Source organism: Musa acuminata, chromosome BXJ3-6 (genome assembly GCF_036884655.1).
Source record: "Musa acuminata AAA Group cultivar baxijiao chromosome BXJ3-6, Cavendish_Baxijiao_AAA, whole genome shotgun sequence".
Taxonomy (NCBI): Eukaryota; Viridiplantae; Streptophyta; class Magnoliopsida; order Zingiberales; family Musaceae; genus Musa; species Musa acuminata.
In genome coordinates, this window is record NC_088354.1 from 22378148 (window position 1) to 22395000 (window position 16853).

General features: G+C 54.3%; 2 protein-coding genes across 2 annotated transcripts; one reads left to right on the plus strand and one right to left on the minus strand.

Annotated features, from left to right (window-relative positions):
* Nucleotides 1-408: 408 nt before the first annotated feature.
* On the minus strand, nt 409-942 carry LOC135641408 (VQ motif-containing protein 17-like). Its single transcript, XM_065156765.1, has one exon. The coding sequence runs from the start codon at nt 940-942 to the stop codon at nt 409-411; it is 534 nt and encodes a 177-aa protein (XP_065012837.1).
* Nucleotides 943-4783: 3841 nt separating this feature from the next.
* LOC103973928 (uncharacterized) lies at nt 4784-7477 on the plus strand. The gene is made up of 2 exons (XM_065156767.1): nt 4784-6594; nt 6715-7477. Exons 1-2 carry the CDS (start codon nt 4784-4786, stop codon nt 7475-7477), a joined length of 2574 nt encoding a protein of 857 aa, XP_065012839.1.
* The last annotated feature ends 9376 nt before the right edge of the window (nt 7478-16853 follow it).

A 16853-nucleotide genomic window follows, 5' to 3' on the forward strand; every position in this document is an offset into this window, starting at 1 on the left:
ATAATAATAATAATAATTTTCGTACATCGATTTTACCCAGGGGGATGCATCAAAACCACCTTTTGAATAATACTAGTCACAACAGCATAATTTTCATCCATTTCTCCTTCTCCTTTGTGAAAATTAAATATAGTCAGAAGCAAGAATAAATAACATTCTTTTTTTTTTTGTCTTCGTCTCTATTCTTCATAGGCTACTTACTTTATTATTATAATACCATCTCCTTTGGGTAATTTCTGAGAACTATTTAACTTTTTCTCTTGATAAAATTGCCAAATGTTTAATGCATCATAATAAATTTCCCTTGACTTTATATCAAAGCTGCAAATTCCGGCTTCCAAATAAGGAGAATAGAACAGAGGAATAAGAGGAGGGCTCATAGAACCCTGGACACACACCTCCTCCTGATTAATCTCCTATTTCTTCTGGTAGGAAGCAGGTGCCTTCTCCTACCACTTCCACTCGAGGAGAACACCATGGAGGCAGTGGAACATCACTCAGCTCTTGGAGAAAACTATCCATCTCCCCAAACTTACCAGAGAAACAACCCGAATTCTTCTCCACCCACAATTCTCTCGTCTCTTCCACCTCCGAGCCTCTCTTTGCTCCTTCCCCACACCCATACTCCTCGTGCTTCTCCTTCTGTCCTCCCATAACCTCGACTGGTTTGCACCTCGGAGCCACCTCTCCCTGGGCTGTCATGCAAAGTGTTTTCCTTTTCTTCTTCTTCTTCTTCTTCTTTTTACCGATTCCTATGGTCGGCTTCCCGGTGAGCCTTTGTACGAGCTCACGGAAGTTTGCTGCATCTGTCTTGATGATCTCCGGTGAATTTACGTGCACTACTCTTATCTCCGGCTTCAGCCTTTTGCTCTCGCGCGAGCAGTCGTGCATGGCAGGCCTCGTCGGCTGCTGTGGCACTGTTGTGCACTCCATGGGATTCATGGCGCACCCAAGATTTGCACTTATGTGTGCAGCAAAGCATGTATAGAGATGGGAAGTAGAATTTTCTGTATGATGCGAGGATGGAAGGGAGTTTGGTGGAGCTGCGCTCAGGATGAGAAAAAGAGAGAGAGAGAGAGAGAGAGAGAGAGAGGATATGTTGGTTCGAGGGAAGGAGTCGAGGGGCTTTTATAGAGTGGGGAACCACTTGTGCTGGAACTGGGAAAGGAGCGGAGGGGGACAAGGATACAATGTTTATTTGGATCAAAAGGATGTGAGATATAACATAGGACAGGGAAGGATAGGTTTCCTCTATCCCAACAAGCATCAACGGTAATACATGGATACCACATCCTTTGTTATACATTAGAAGCTTGTCATTCTTACGTAGAACTTTAGGGTTGTTAGTGTGTACACTAATCATTTCTGTTCCTGAATCTGGTGAATGCTTAGGAAATGACAGACCAAACCTGGGGGTTGATTTTTGAGTCAGATGGAGGGCTTCATCATTTGGAAATGAGTAAGCAGATTTAAGATGAGACCTGATATGGCAAAAAATGGTAAACCCCATTCCCGACAACGCCCCCCGCACGTGGACAGGCGCGGCGCCCCAGGAAGAGCAACGTGGGCAACGATCTGCGTCCGGACGCCAGCCTCACTGAGCCCCTAGCCCATCAGTCAACCCAGCACAGTAGGACGAGACTGAAGTAGGTAGCGGTTGAAGCTCGCCCATACCCTGTGATTCCCCGGTCCCATACGCAAGATCCTCGACGATGTCGAACGCCATCAGAGATACGGCCCCGACCGACGGGATGGCGCGCCCGATAATGCCGAGTTCCCCTATAAAACGTCCTGAAGCCAGAGGGAAGAAGGCAGGCTGAACCCCCCGAACAACCGCCACCGCATCTCTCTAACTTAATCGTCGGAGGGGTCGGGTCAAGCCGACCCGACCTTTGTGCAGGTATCAAGCCGAGGACTCCCGTCCGGGACGCACAGCCAAGGGATCCCCACCCGGAGGAAGTCGCTGCATCGCCCCGAGCCCGAGGCCGCCCCGACCGCCCCGGTGGAAGCGCGCATCGCCCCAGGGAGATCCCCGCTATTCGGACCCCCGAACGAGCCGAGACGACCTCTCGGGTCACGGCTAAGAAAAAAAGGTGTTTACACTAACATAATGGCGCTAGAAGGAGGGCCGGTCCGAATAACAGGCGATCAACAGGCTCACTCCGACGAACCCCCGACCATCCGGTCGCACACGACCGACGCAATGGATGAGCATCCCCAACAGGGAGGGGTCCGAGACGAGCGCCCCGCTGCGATCTCGGAGCGCTACTGGCGATTGTTCAACGACCCGGGTCTATCGCCGCCCGTCGCAAATCCCGGCGGCCCGTCGCCCGTACCGCCCGAAGCCTTCCACGATCTCACGCACCAGGTCCGGGCTCTTGCGGGAGTGATGCAGACCATCATCCCGCTGGTCTCTCCCCCGACGTCTTCACATTCAACTCTACCTCCTCCACGGCAACGGTCCGCCACCCAAAACCCCGCACCACTCCCCGAGTCTCCCGCTTCGCCTCTAGGCCGATCGACTCAGCTCGGGAGCCGAGGAGCGGAGGATCCAACGGCGCGCCCGACGCCCGCAGCCCCACTTTCAGACTCGACGGAGGGCCTGTGGGCCCAGCTACGCCTCGTGGGCCGCCGGCTGGACGAGGTGCAACGTGAGGTCCGCCAGACCAGGGGAGACCCGGGGGCCGAACAACACCAGGGGTCCCCCTTCACCCCCGAGATTCAAGAGCAAGCAATCCCGCCGCATTTTCGACTCCCGTCATTAGATGCCTATGACGGTGCCACCGATCCGGCGGACCACGTGGCTGCTTTTCGCGCCCAAATGGCGCTATACGGGACGTCCGACGCCCTGATGTGCCGGGCGTTCCCGACAACCCTGCGGGGCCCAGCTCGGGCATGGTACAGCAATCTGAAGACCGCGACCATCGCCTCTTTCGACCAGCTGGCTAGGGACTTCGAGCTTAACTTCCTGGCTCATGCCAAACCGAAGCCGTCGGTGGCAATGCTCCTTGGGCTCAACCAGAGGGAGGATGAGCCCCTTTCTCACTTTGTGAACCGCTTCACCACACAAATCCGCGGACTGTCCGATGCTCACCCTTCTTTGATGATGCAGGCATTCATGATGGGCCTGCGCCCCACCCGATTCTTCTGGTCTCTGGTGGAGCGACCCCCCACCTCGGTTCCCGAAATGTTGCAACGCACGAACCAGTACATCGCTGTCGAGGCATGGATGGTCGGAAAGCGCGACGAGCGCAAGAGGGTCAAGCCAGAGCAGTCCCAACAACAACAGCCCGCTACCTCCCGACGCAGGGCCGGCGGCCTCAACGACACGGTACCTAGGTCCCCTCCCCCGGGCCTGAACTCCTCTCAGACCGAAATATTTCTCCATATTAAGGAGAAAGGCCTTCTCAAAGACCCCTACCCGATGAGGAGCCCGCGCGAACTCGCGGACCGCTCTAAATACTGTCGTTTCCACCGGCAGCCTGGTCACGACACCGAGGAATGCCGAGAATTAAAAAGGCAAATTGAAGAGCTCATCCGTCGAGGACACCTCGGCTCATACCTCCGACCAGATAAGGAGCTCTCGCCACGCCCGGAGGGCCCCATCGAGCGGCACATAGATGTCATAACCGGCGGGCCAGCGTCCGGAGGGAGTTCCATGGCGGGTGGAAAGGCATACGTCAGGGCCTCCCGGGTTGAAGCTTTCAAACGTGAAAAGGGTCCCGAAGTCACCTTCCCAACCGGGGAACCTGAACCAGCCGAACATGATGACGCGTTGGTAATATCAGCCAGAATTGCCAACGCGCAAGTAAGAAGGATCATGGTCGACACTGGAAGCTCGGCCGATATACTATATTGGGACGCCTTCCAAAAGCTCGGCCTGGTAAAGGAGAACATGAAGCCGATATGCTCAACACTCACGGGGTTCACCGGCGCCTCGATCTCGTCACTAGGGGTCATCACCCTGCCCCTGACTTTGGGAGCCTTCCCGAAGGCAAAAACGGTGATGACCTCCTTTCTGGTGGTCGACCTCCCCACGGCATACAACGCCATCCTGGGACGGCCAACCCTCAACAGGACCCGAGCCGTCATCTCAACGTACTATCAAACCATCAAGTTCCCGACCCACGACGGGGTCGGGGAAGTGGCGGGGAACTCCTGGGAGTCTAGGCGCTGCTATTTGACCGCTGTGTCATTAAACAAGAGAGCAAGGATCCAATCCCCACTGGAGGACCCCCGGGAGGAAAAAAAACCGACCCCCCGCCCCGAGCCGAAGGAATCTACCATCGACTTACCACTGGTCGAAGGAAGACCCGACCAGACGGTCAAGATCGGGTCGGGACTGCCCGAACAAGAACAACGGCAGCTTGTCGGCCTTCTGCAGGCCAACGCCGACATCTTCGCTTGGACGCCGGCTGACCTAGCGGGAGTCCGTCCGGAGGTCGCGCTGCACCACCTGAACATCTCGTCCGACGCCCGCCCGGTGAAACAGAGGCCCAGGCGGCAGGCCCCGGATCGACAGCTGGCCATCCGAGAAGAAGTAAACCGGCTCCTGGCGGCCGGTTTCATAGAAGAAGCGAGTTACCCATAGTGGCTCTCCAATGTAGTCCTTGTCAAAAAACCTAATGGAAGCTGGCGGATGTGCGTTGACTACACCAGTCTCAACAATGCTTGTCCAAAAGATTGCTACCCCCTGCCGAAGATCGACCAGCTGGTCGACGCCACGGCCGGCCACGCCCGGCTCTCGTTTATGGACGCCTTCTCCGGGTACAACTAGATCAGGATGGCACCCGAAGACCAAGAACACACAGCCTTCCTCACCGAGCAGGGGATATATTTTTACAAAGTTATGCCGTTCGGATTGAAAAATGCCGGGGCAACCTACCAGAGGGCGGTGAACAAGATGTTCGCGCACCAGATCGGTCGAAATATGGAGGTATATGTCGACGACATGATCGTAAAGAGCCGAACGGCGGAGGCTCATCCCTCCGACTTGGCAGAAGCATTCGACACTCTGCGGAGGTTCGGCCTGCGCCTCAACCCCGCCAAGTGCGCCTTCGGCGTAACCTCGGGAAAATTCCTCGGATTCATCATACACGAGAGAGGGATTGACGCCAACCCAGAAAAGATACAGGCCATCATCGACATGCAGCCTCCTCGGACGATCCGAGACCTGCAGCGCCTTAACGGGAGGCTGGTCGCTTTATCGCGTTTCCTCTCCCGATCGGGAGATCGCTGCCACTCTTTTTTCCAGGCCCTGAAGGATCCGAAGAACTTCCGATGGACGGCGGAATGCGAGAGGGCCTTCGAGCAGATGAAGCTACACCTGGCCAGTCTCCCTCGTCTCGCTTCGGTCTCCCCGGGGGAGAAGTTGAGTCTCTACCTTGCCGTCTCCCGGCACGCGGTCAGTTCGGTTCTAGTCAAAGGAATCTCCGGCGATCAACTGCCGGTCTACTACGTCAGCCACATGCTGAGCGGGCCAGAAGAACGCTACCCGCCGATCGAAAAGCTGGCGCTGGCGCTCGTCCTGTCGGCGCGGAAGCTCCGCCCTTACTTCCAGGCCCACCCGATAGAGGTAATAACTGATCAGCCGCTTCGGCTCGTTCTGTCCAAATTCGACGTTGCAGGGCGTCTCCTCAAATGGGCAGTGGAGCTCGGCGAGCACGACATACAGTACATACCTCGGACCGCCATCAAAGCCCAGTCCGTGGCAGACTTCATCGCGGAGCTAACCCCGAATACAGGCGAAGAACTCGAGCCACCGCGTGACACGTGGACCCTCCACGTGGATGGCTCGGCCAACGCAAAAGGCGCCGGCGCGGGCCTGGTACTGGTAACACCTGACGGCCGCTCGATCGAGCGCTCCTTCCACTTCGGGTTCAGGGCCACCAACAACGAGGCAGAATACGAGGCCCTCCTGGCGGGGCTCCGGTTGGCACTGGAAATGCGGGTGACCGACATACGCGTCATCACCGACTCGCAGCTGGTGGCTAGGCAGCTCGGCGGCGAATACGAGGCTCGGGACCCGACTATGGCGAAATACGTAGCACAGGTAAAAAGCCTTGCCGCCAAGTTCGCCCATTTTGAATTGTCGAATGTTCCCAGGGGCGAGAACCAGCGAGCCGACACCCTGGCTAAACTGGCGTCCGGCCCGGCCCCCTGGGCTCGACCCGAGACCGAAGAACTCCCCCGCCGAGCCATTGAGGTCGTCGCCACCGTCGCCCACGACGCGCCGGCAACTTGGGTACAGGAGATGTTACGCTTCAAGCAGGACGGAACCCTGCCCGACAATGCGACTGCAGCTCGGCGCTTGCGTCGGACGCAGGCGTGGTACGCCGAGGAAGGAGGACGGCTGTACAAGCGGTCTTTCTCGCGCCCCCTCTTGCGCTGTCTGGAGCCGGGCGAAGCCCGGACGGTTCTGTCCGACACGCATGAAGGGGCCTGCGGGGAGCACATAGGCGAACGAGCCCTGGCGCACAAGGTACTCCGACAGGGATACTACTGGCCAACCATGCGCCAGGACGCGAAAGCTTTTGTGCGGCGATGCGGCTCGTGCCAGGAGCACGCCCGCACCGCCCGGCGGCCGGCGGTCCTGTTCACCCCCGTCGACTGTGCCTGGCCATTCGCGCAGTGGGGACTGGACATACTCGGGCCTCTCCCGCCCGCCTCCGGCCAGCGGAAGTACATCATCGTGGGAGTGGACTACTTCACCAGATGGGTCGAAGCCGAGCCCCTAGCAACCATCACGGAGTCGCAAGTAGAAAGATTCGTGTGGAGAAACCTCATAACTCGTTTCGGCCTGCCCCAGTCCATCGTCACCGACAACGGACCTCAGTTCGCCGGTAGGAAATTCCAAGAGTTTTGCGCCAAACACAAAATTCAACTGAGGTTCAGCTCGGTGGCTTACCCCCAGGCGAACGGGCTGGCTGAAGTAACCAACCGGTCCATCGTCGACGGACTCAAGAGAAGGGTATCCGCTACCCGATCGGCTTGGATCGACGAGCTCCCGAGCGTCCTGTGGGCGCTTCGCACCACCCCCAAGACCCCGACCGGGGAGTCTCCCTATAGCCTCACGTTCGGGACCGAGGCCGTGTTACCATCTGAGGTAACCGTCCCGACTCCGCGGACGGCAGGCTACAACGAAGAAGCCTCGGGCGAAGGACTCCGATCAAACCTGGACCTGCTCGAGGAAAGACGGGCCAACGCACACCAGAAAGCTCTCTCTTACAAAAGAGCCGTGGCGAGGGTCTACAACCGGAGCGTGCGACCCCGATCGATAAAGTTAGAGGACTTGGTCCTGCACAAAATCGAGGTCAGCCACCCAACCCAAGTGAGGGGGAAATTGGCCCCAAAGTGGGAGGGACCCTATCGGGTCATCGGAGTACCCCGACCGGGAACGTTCCGACTCGCAACAATGGGTGGTGACCCCGTGCCCCGGACTTGGAACATACAAAACCTTAGGAAATATTTCGTCTAAAGACGCAGGCGCTACGCAAGCACTGGAAATCAGGGAAAAAGATCATCTTATTAAAAAGGAGGGGATACAGAAGCCAAAACCTATACACAAAACCCTCACACCCTCGACCCCTACATACAAAAAACGACCCTCACTGCTCTCCCGGAGTCTTCGGGCGGTCGTCAAACGGCACATCTTCCGGCATGTCCACCTCCAGGTCCACAGGGTGAGAGGCGAACGGATCCCTTTCCACCTCGGAGCCGGGAGGACACGAGCTGAAGCGACCCAAGGCGATTCTGTATCCATACTCGTAGGATACTCGCCCCATTCGGGTCAGTCCGAGCTCAAAATTCTCGGACTTCTTGTAGGCTTCGATCGCCTCTTTGTCCTTTGACGGGCGGAGGCGAACCTCCTCAGCCAACGCCTCGGAAGCAGCGCGGGCTTCGGCCTCGGCCTTCTCCGCCCTCCTAGAGAGACCAAGCGCCTCTGACTTCGACTGGCGGAGCTCGGCCCGATCCAAACGGAGGAACTCCTGGAGCTCCTTGACCGAATCGCCCGACCGCTCGAGCTCTGCTCGTAGGCGCGCCACCTCTTCCTCCGAGTCGGTCGCGCGTTTTTCCGCAGCCGCTACCGCCTCGGGGCCCGACCCGGCCCGAATCTCCTCTAGCTGACGACACAGCTCGGAGTTGCGCTCGCTGAAGTCCCAGATTATCTGGCCCGCATCACGCACTCGGTCCATCAGTGCCGTCGAATAATGGAGACCCTGCCACAAGAAAATAAGGGTCAGCGCGCGGTCGCAGGGACGCCCGGGGATCAGCGAAATGCTTACCAATGTCAGAAACCTCCCCGCCTTGTTGAGCATGATCTCCGAGGGTAGGGTGTACAGGTCCCGAGCCAGGTCGGGGTGGAGCACGCCTCGGAGAAAGGTGGCCGAGGGATCTCCCCCGGCCCATACCTTGTCCCCTCGGGACAGCCCCTTCCATCGGGCAACCAGCGGGTCGGAAGCCTCCCCTGTCGGAAGCTCGCCCATCACGGCTGCCCATAGGGGCTCGTCGGCCCCCGTGCGTAGCCCGCACAGATCGTCCACTGTGGGCAGGTCCGCCCTCTTCCCGGCCGCCCCCAGGCCAAGCCCTTCAAATCGGGAAGGCCCCTCGTCCCGAGTGGTCCGCTTGGCGCCCACGATTGTTGGAGGAGCGGCCCCCGACTTGGTTTTCCCAGGACCCGTCGTCCTCGCCTTTTTTGACGGACGTCCCTCGGGGATCTCCAATGGGGCACCCGCCGAACCAGGCAACGGGTCGGCTGAGGAACGCGGAGGGGAAGCAGCGGACTGGCGTGGGGAAGAAGCCGACGAAGAGCGACCACCACGAAGGGACAAGAGCTTCATTCCTACGAAGGAGACAAACAAAACCGTCACGAACTGTGGAAACAAGTAAAACATACAAGACGCGAAGAACACCCGCTATAGACATACCCCCGAAAGCCGGACTGAGACTCGCCTCGGCCAGCCACTCCTCGGTCATAACTCGGAGGGCCTGAGAGCCAGGAAGGACTGCCCGAAGCTTCTTCAGGTCCCGACGCTCCTCGCCACTCAAGTCCGGGAGGGTGTTATCTATCGCCCTCACCGCCCACCGAACTCCGAAGCCCCAATCCTCCGACCAGCTAACATAGAAAAACCGCCCCTTCCACCCTTTGTTGCTCGAAGGGGCTCCCCCGACGCGAAAGCCGGACCGGGCTGATACGAAATAGCCCCCCGGCCCCTTGAGAAGGCGGAAACAAGAGAGGAAGAGGTTTCGCGTAGGGGTGATGTTAGCATAGTAACATTCCCCCAAGAACGCTACTAGGTAGCGCCATGAGTTAGGCGCCACCTGAGAAGGCGAAATCCTCCACAAGGAAAGACAGGAAACGATAATAGGGTGAAGCGGGAGGCGCAGCCCGGCCTCTAGGGCATCTTGGGTCAGCGCGAAACCACGGGGGATCGGGTCGTATGACCGCTGCCCCGGATCAGGGGCAACCAGGACAAACTCCTCCGGGATGTAATAACGCTCCCGGAGCTTTTCCAGCGACGACCCGCTCACCACCGAGTCGAGGTCGTGCGGCCACAGTAGAGCCTCAAGGGCTCGCGCCGCCTCCTCGTCTGGGGAAGACGGAGGCTTGCTCTCCCGGACTCTGTCGAGGGGCGAAGGTGGGGAGACGGGTGAGAAGGACATCCTTACCGGCTTTTGGAACGAACAAGGGAGACGACGAGGAAGCAACTGTGGGATAGTGGCGTAGGAGAGGAGAAGGCGTGATGGCAAAGAGGAATGACGAGGTCCAAGACTTAGCAGCAGAAATCGTAAAACGGGTAGAGCGCACCATTCATGTAAGAAAAAGCCCGCCAACAGAGACGTCCCTTCGTCTCCCCCTGGCGGCCGACAGCTCATCCGCACACCCACTCGCGTCAGGGAAGACCAACGAACACTCCATCATAAATGCGAACCCAAAAGCCGCTGCAGGGAACGGCGTGGAGAACGGCCACTGCGACTTCTCAGCGCCTAAAAACAACGATGATCTTGCCCCACCCGAGACCACCTCCTCGGCGCGGCCAGCCCGCCCGAGACGTGCTCCTCGGTCGCATGTCCCCGAGACCACCTCCTCGGCGCGGCCAGCCCGCCCGAGACGTGCTCCTCGGCCGCATGTCCCCGAGACCACCTCCTCGGCGCGGCCAGCCCGCCCGAGACGTGCTCCTCGGCCGCATGTCCCCGAGACCACCTCCTCGGCGCGGCCCGCCCGTCCGAGACGTGCTCCTCGGTCGCATGTCTCCCGAGACCACCTCCTCGGCGCGGCCAGCCCGCCCGAGACGTGCTCCTCGGCCGCATGTCCCCGAGACCACCTCCTCGGCGCGGCCAGCCCGCCCGAGACGTGCTCCTCGGTCGCATGTCCCCGAGACCACCTCCTCGGCGCGGCCAGCCCGCCCGAGACGTGCTCCTCGGCCGCATGTCCCCGAGACCACCTCCTCGGCGCGGCCCGCCCGTCCGAGACGTGCTCCTCGGTCGCATGTCTCCCGAGACCACCTCCTCGGCGCGGCCAGCCCGCCCGAGACGTGCTCCTCGGCCGCATGTCCCCGAGACCACCTCCTCGGCGCGGCCCGCCCGTCCGAGACGTGCTCCTCGGTCGCATGTCTCCCGAGACCACCTCCTCGGCGCGGCCAGCCCGCCCGAGACGTGCTCCTCGGCCGCATGTCCCCGAGACCACCTCCTCGGCGCGGCCAGCCCGCCCGAGACGTGCTCCTCGGCCGCATGTCCCCGAGACCACCTCCTCGGCGCGGCCCGCCCGTCCGAGACGTGCTCCTCGGTCGCATGTCTCCCTAGACCACCTCCTCGGCGCGGCCAGCCCGCCCGAGACGTGCTCCTTGGCCGCATGTCCCCGAGACCTCCTCGGCGCGGTCAGCCCGCCCGAGACGTGCTCCTCGGCCATATGTTCCCGAGACATGTCCCTCGGCCACATGCTCCCGAGACCACATCCTCGGCGCGGCCACTGCGCCCGAGACACATTCTCATGCCGCACTAAGCACCTACGCAGCGTGGCCTACTTGCCCCGAACCTGTGCCTCAATCGTGAACCACGAAGAACACCGCCGCTTACCGATCAAAGCCACGCCTCAAATCCCCACCGACCGGTGCCGAGCCATGGCTTCCTTTGGGGGAGGGATATGATATGGCAAAAAATGGTAAACCCCACTCCCGACAACGCCCCCCGCACGTGGACAGGCGCGGCGCCCCAGGAAGAGCAACGTGGGCAACGATCTGCGTCCGGACGCCAGCCTCACTGAGCCCCTAGCCCATCAGTCAACCCAGCACAGTAGGACGAGACTGAAGTAGGTAGCGGTTGAAGCTCGCCCATACCCTGTGATTCCCCGGTCCCATACGCAAGATCCTCGACGATGTCAGACGCCATCAGAGATACGGCCCCGACCGACGGGATGGCGCGCCCGATAATGCCGAGTTCCCCTATAAAACGTCCTGAAGCCAGAGGGAAGAAGGCAGGCTGAACCCCCCGAACAACCGCCACCGCATCTCTCTAACTTAATCGTCGGAGGGGTCGGGTCAAGCCGACCCGACCTTTGTGCAGGTATCAAGCCGAGGACTCCCGTCCGGGACGCACAGCCAAGGGATCCCCACCCGGAGGAAGTCGCTGCATCGCCCCGAGCCCGAGGCCGCCCCGACCGCCCCGGTGGAAGCGCGCATCGCCCCAGGGAGATCCCCGCTATTCGGACCCCCGAACGAGCCGAGACGACCTCTCGGGTCACGGCTAAGAAAAAAAGGTGTTTACACTAACAAGACCTGCGAGAGACTTCCCTGGAACAATTTGGCAAAAGGTCAATTCATGTAGATGTTTAGAGTTGTCAAAATTTCTATTTGTAGATTTCATATCTACTTGTCACCTTTTGGTCTGTGAATCAAGCAATTTATTGGGATCGAAGAAGAGTTTTCTGAGTTGATCGATCACAGTGACTTGCTTGATCGTATGAGATAACCAACAACCCAAGGCTTGGCTTAGTTTAAGAGTCACTTTTAAAGTTAGTTCTCTTTCTCTTATATATAACTTTTGTATGGAGCAATAAACTCAGACTGCTTGTTGAAGCCTCGAACCAATACAAAGTTGTCAGTGGAGATAGCTTTTGCTTCTTAATTAACCAGATCGAAGAATGAGTTAATTGCAGAGCGATTAATGTTCAAGAATAACGCAACCTTTTTTCTTTCTCTTCAATGCTTAATGTTGCTTGCATCCTTATCTGTCATAATTACCCTGTTTGTTCATTGTTGATTAATTGTAGCCAAACACCTCAGCAATTTCCTGAGATCAACACTGACAATTAGGATGCTAAGATGATACAAAGGAGCAGTATTTCAGTTTCTCATCAGAGAACAGATGCTTAGAAAACCTAAACTTGTATTGAAGTTTTCTTTGTGTCACAGCCACCACCACCACGACGGGACAAGTGAAGCTGTGGAATGAGGTAGACACACTCATGCATGCAGCAAGATAAAGTCGGATGTACTCTGACATGGTATGCTTCCACCGCAGGATAAGCGGGAGAAATGCTACGATGCTTCCCACGTGAGGGTGGGAAGGCGACGGCAGAGCGCACGAGACTCGCGCCGGCTGACGCTGTCCCCATGCAGAAGCAGGAGCAGGAAGGATACCGTATCCCCGCCGTGTGAACACCCATCCGACGTGCCCTCACCTGCCCCTTACCATGGGGAAACGACCTCGCGTCCCTCCTTATTTACCTTTGCCCCTCATTTTGTTCTTCCACATTATAATTATAATTATTTATGTATATATCATTGAACTTTTATATTTCCAAACGATTCATTTGGATACACATTAGGGACTGTAGAAACCAACTCTCATATGTTGGTAGAATATATATATATATATTAAGAATACAGACGATAGGTCTGAAATATTTTGCACATTATGTCTCATTTTGTTGAATGTAAAATGAATTTTGTATGAAAATTGTGTTGCTAATTGGTCGGCAAACATATTGCAATTAACTTGAGGAAAGGAAAGCAGGGATCCATATAGATAGATAGATAGATAGATATTAATGCTTTACTAGGTTGAGTATAAAGTCTAATCATACCTTGATTTGGGGCATCAACAATCCACAAGACTGAAGTCAATGATCGTTCGGTACGACCTTGTGCACCTAATTCTCTCTCGAAAATAAATGAATAATTATCATATTCATAACAGTAATAAATGTATATAATGCGATGTGGACATTCATTCTATTAATGAACTTCATATAGACTTGTTCTTTAACAAAGCTAATACCGATCAGATCAATATCTAATGATGATATTTTCTTTTTCTTTTCACCACATGGAGCTCATCTTAAGATAATTGCATTGTGTTAGAACCCTTGCAGATTCTAAACTTGGGGTTGATCTCTTTAGGGGATCGGCCTCCTTGGAACTCTATAGGGGTTCCTCTCTCCAAGTTGCTGCTCAAAGGCTGCAGAAAAGATTCATTTATTGCTTGCGAAAAGAGGAGGAATACATGGCTATTTATAGGGCTTCTAAACCCTAACTCCTAATAGGACTCCTACTTAAGACTCTTACTTCTAACCAACTCCTAATAGGACTCCTACTCAAGACTCCTATTCCCTTACAACTCCTAATTCTTCTCTAAGAAAAAACCTCCTACATGAATGTCCCTCTCAATTAGGACTCTCCTATCTAGAGTCCTAACAGAATGTCCCTCTCAATTAGGACTCTCCTAGCTAGAGTCCTAACAAAATGTCCCTCTCAATTAGGACTCTCCTAGCTAAAGTCCTAACAGTTTTACATGAATGTCCCTCTCAATTAGGACTCTCCTAGCTATAGTCCTAACAAACCCGCCCTCTTCAAATCAGCCTTGTCCTCGAGGCTGACGATTCATGAATTTTGGGAATTTGATCTTCAAGTCATCATAGTTCTCCAAAGTGACATCTTCTATTAGTAGGTTTGCCCACTGTATTAGCAATTCAGTAGTGGATCGTCGTCATCGAGTCATAATCTGTCGATCAATAATGGCACTTGGCTGAGTCTGAAGTCCTCCTTGGGTAGTCATATTTGGTGGGTAGCTTTGGGCTATCTCCAAGCACCTATTTACAACTTCTGTCTGGCCGTCGGTTTGTGAGTGATATGCCATACTCCTTTTCAATTTAGTACTCTTATATTGTAATTCTTTTGAGTCCCAATTGTAATGAGTTACGGAGCTTGGTGCTTCCTCCAATTTTTTTATAATCTTACTAGTCTCTAAATCTTCCTGTCATTCCATCTTAATATCCTCAAGGAAGTTGCTGGTCGGAAGTGAAATGGCCAAAACTTCAGCTTGCTCGGGTAGTTGTGAAAGCGCATCTGCAAGAACATTCTCTTTCCCCTTTTTGTAAGTTATTTCATAATCAAATCCAAGAAGTTTTGTTATCCAGTTTTGCTGCTCAGGGGATGATATCTTTCGCTCCAAAAAGTACTTGAGGCTTTTATGGTCGGTTTTAATTTGAAATCGTCGACCAATCAAGTAGGGTCTCCACCTCGTTGCTGCGCGCATAATGGCGAGCATCTCCTTATCATACGTTGACTTATTTTTATGGGAGGGAGATAATGCCTTGCTAGTGTATGCGAGTGGTCGACCATCTTGCATGAGAATTGCTCCAATTCCGACTCCAGATGCGTCGGCCTCAATAATGAAGGGTTGGTTGAAATCTGGTAGTGTTAGCACCGGCGTCGTTGTCATGGCTGCCTTAAGTTTGTTGAAGACAACGGAGGCTCTGTCCAACCATTGGAAGACATCTTTTTTCAGAAAGGAAGTAAGTGGTGCACTGATCTCTCCATAGTTTTTCACGAACTTGCAATAGTAGCCTGTTAAACCCAGAAAGCCATGTAGCAATTTTATGTTCCTCGGGGTCAGCCAATTTTGCATTGCTCCAATTTTGAAGGGGTCTACTGCCACACCTTCCTCTGATATGATATGCCCAAGATATTCCACCTTCTTTTGAAGAAAGCAAAAATTCATAGTGGTTATTATGTGTTCAAAAGGTGGTTTTCGGTATGTCTTCTTCGCATACTCGTATTTAATGATACCCGGATCGAAGGTCCAGCTTTGTGAAGATTTGTGCTCCCTTTCATCTTGCAACTCATCTACTACTGGAATAGGGTATTTATCCTTGATGGTTATGCCATTGAGAGTTCGGTAATCAACACATAATCGCCATATTCCATCCTTCTTTCGTATGAGGAGCACCGGTGAAGAGTAAGGGATACAACATGGCCGAATAACTCCTGTTTTGAGCATCTCTTTTACAATCCTTTCTATTTCATCCTTCTGGAGATGTGGATACTGATATGGCTGAGCATTTGCTGGAGGTTTGCCTGGAAGAATCGTTATATAATAATCATGCCGGCGGGTAAGAGGTAGGTTGCGCAGTTCGTCAAATATATCTAAAAATTCAGCAAGCAAAGGAAGTAGATTTGGATCTTCAAATTCTGTTAACTCTCCCTTAGTTTGCTGCTCAAGTTGTACCAAAAAGCCACTGCATGCTTTATGCAAAACCTTCTTCATTTGTTGTGTGCAAATCATCGTTACGTCGCCCCCATGTTTCCCGTGCAGTATCACCTGTTTCTCCTTACTGTAAAATTTCATAATTAGTTTCATAAAATTCCAAGAAAAATCACCTAAAGTTGTCAACCATTTAATTCTGAGCATGGCCTCATGATCATCAAGAGGAAGAAGGAAGAAATCTGCAATTATCTCTTGGTCCTGCAGCAATAGTTTCTCCTGCGGGCGCCTACGATCACACTTCAAAATCTGTCTGTCGGTGACCTTAACATCAAACCTGCAGCGATTCTCGATAGGTAATGCCATTCGGATAGCAACCTTACTGTTTACGATATTATTAGTGCTGCCCGTGTCGATGAAAACAGTGATCAGTTGTTGTTTGAGAAGGCCTCCAACTTTTATCGTTTGCGGGTTTGAGTAGCTGGCTAGTGCATGTACCGTAACTTCGGTCGGTTGTGGCTCTTCTTCTGCATCTTCTTCTTTATGTTCAATGCTCTCTTCTGGATATTCAATGACCTTTTCTTCTACTAGTTCAATGATAAAAAGTCTCCCTTTACTACAGCGATGCTCATGGCTCCACGGCTCGTCGCAATGCCAACATAACCCCTTCGCAGATCGCTCTTGAAGCTCTTCTCTTGTCAACCTTTTTGGTGCAGGGACTCGGTCAACAGTAGGGGGGGCTAAGGGCTTCAATATTGATGGTTGAGGAGTGACCATAGTCCTTCGAGCTTCATGGTTCAATTTCTCCTCTTGATGTCGTGCGAAAGAGATGGCTGCCATAAGCGTGTACGGTTGTCGCACTTTAACTTCTCCTCGGATCTCCGGCTTCAAGCCCTCAATGAAGGTCTTCAATAGCTGTTTTTGAGACCAATCACAAGTTTGATTAGATAACCTTTCAAACCTGGTTTGGTACTCCTGAATGGTGGAGGTTTGTCGGATTTTTGCTAGTTGTTCGTCAATATTCTCATAATCGGTTGGTCTGAAGTGAATCAGCAGTCCTTCTTTGAATTGTCGCCATGAAAGGACTCCATAAGTATGTTCAAACCAATCAAACCACTGTATAGCGTCCCCTTCAAGATGTATAGCTGCAATTTTCACCATAGATGCATCCGCGGTTTTGTGGTACCGAAAATATCGCTCCGCGTGCAAGATCCAACCAATCGGGTCTCCTTCTTCCCATCTAGGGAAGTCCATCCTTATGCGTGGATAGTTGGGATCGATCATAGAGCCTCCCCTCCCTTGGAACTCATCTCTTCGGGCCTGGTGCGATTGGGCAAAGCTCTCTCTGTGATATGATTTTTTCGGGCTTA

Bases quoted from the DNA above. Each gene is read 5' to 3' on its own strand.
- LOC103973928 (XM_065156767.1), top strand. From the start codon at position 4,784: ATGGCACCCGAAGACCAAGAACACACAGCCTTCCTCACCGAGCAGGGG. The intron at 6,595-6,714 runs GTTCACCCCCGT...CTACTTCACCAG, and splicing joins GCCCGGCGGCCGGCGGTCCT to ATGGGTCGAAGCCGAGCCCC.
- LOC135641408 (XM_065156765.1), bottom strand. From the start codon at position 942: ATGAATCCCATGGAGTGCACAACAGTGCCACAGCAGCCGACGAGGCCT.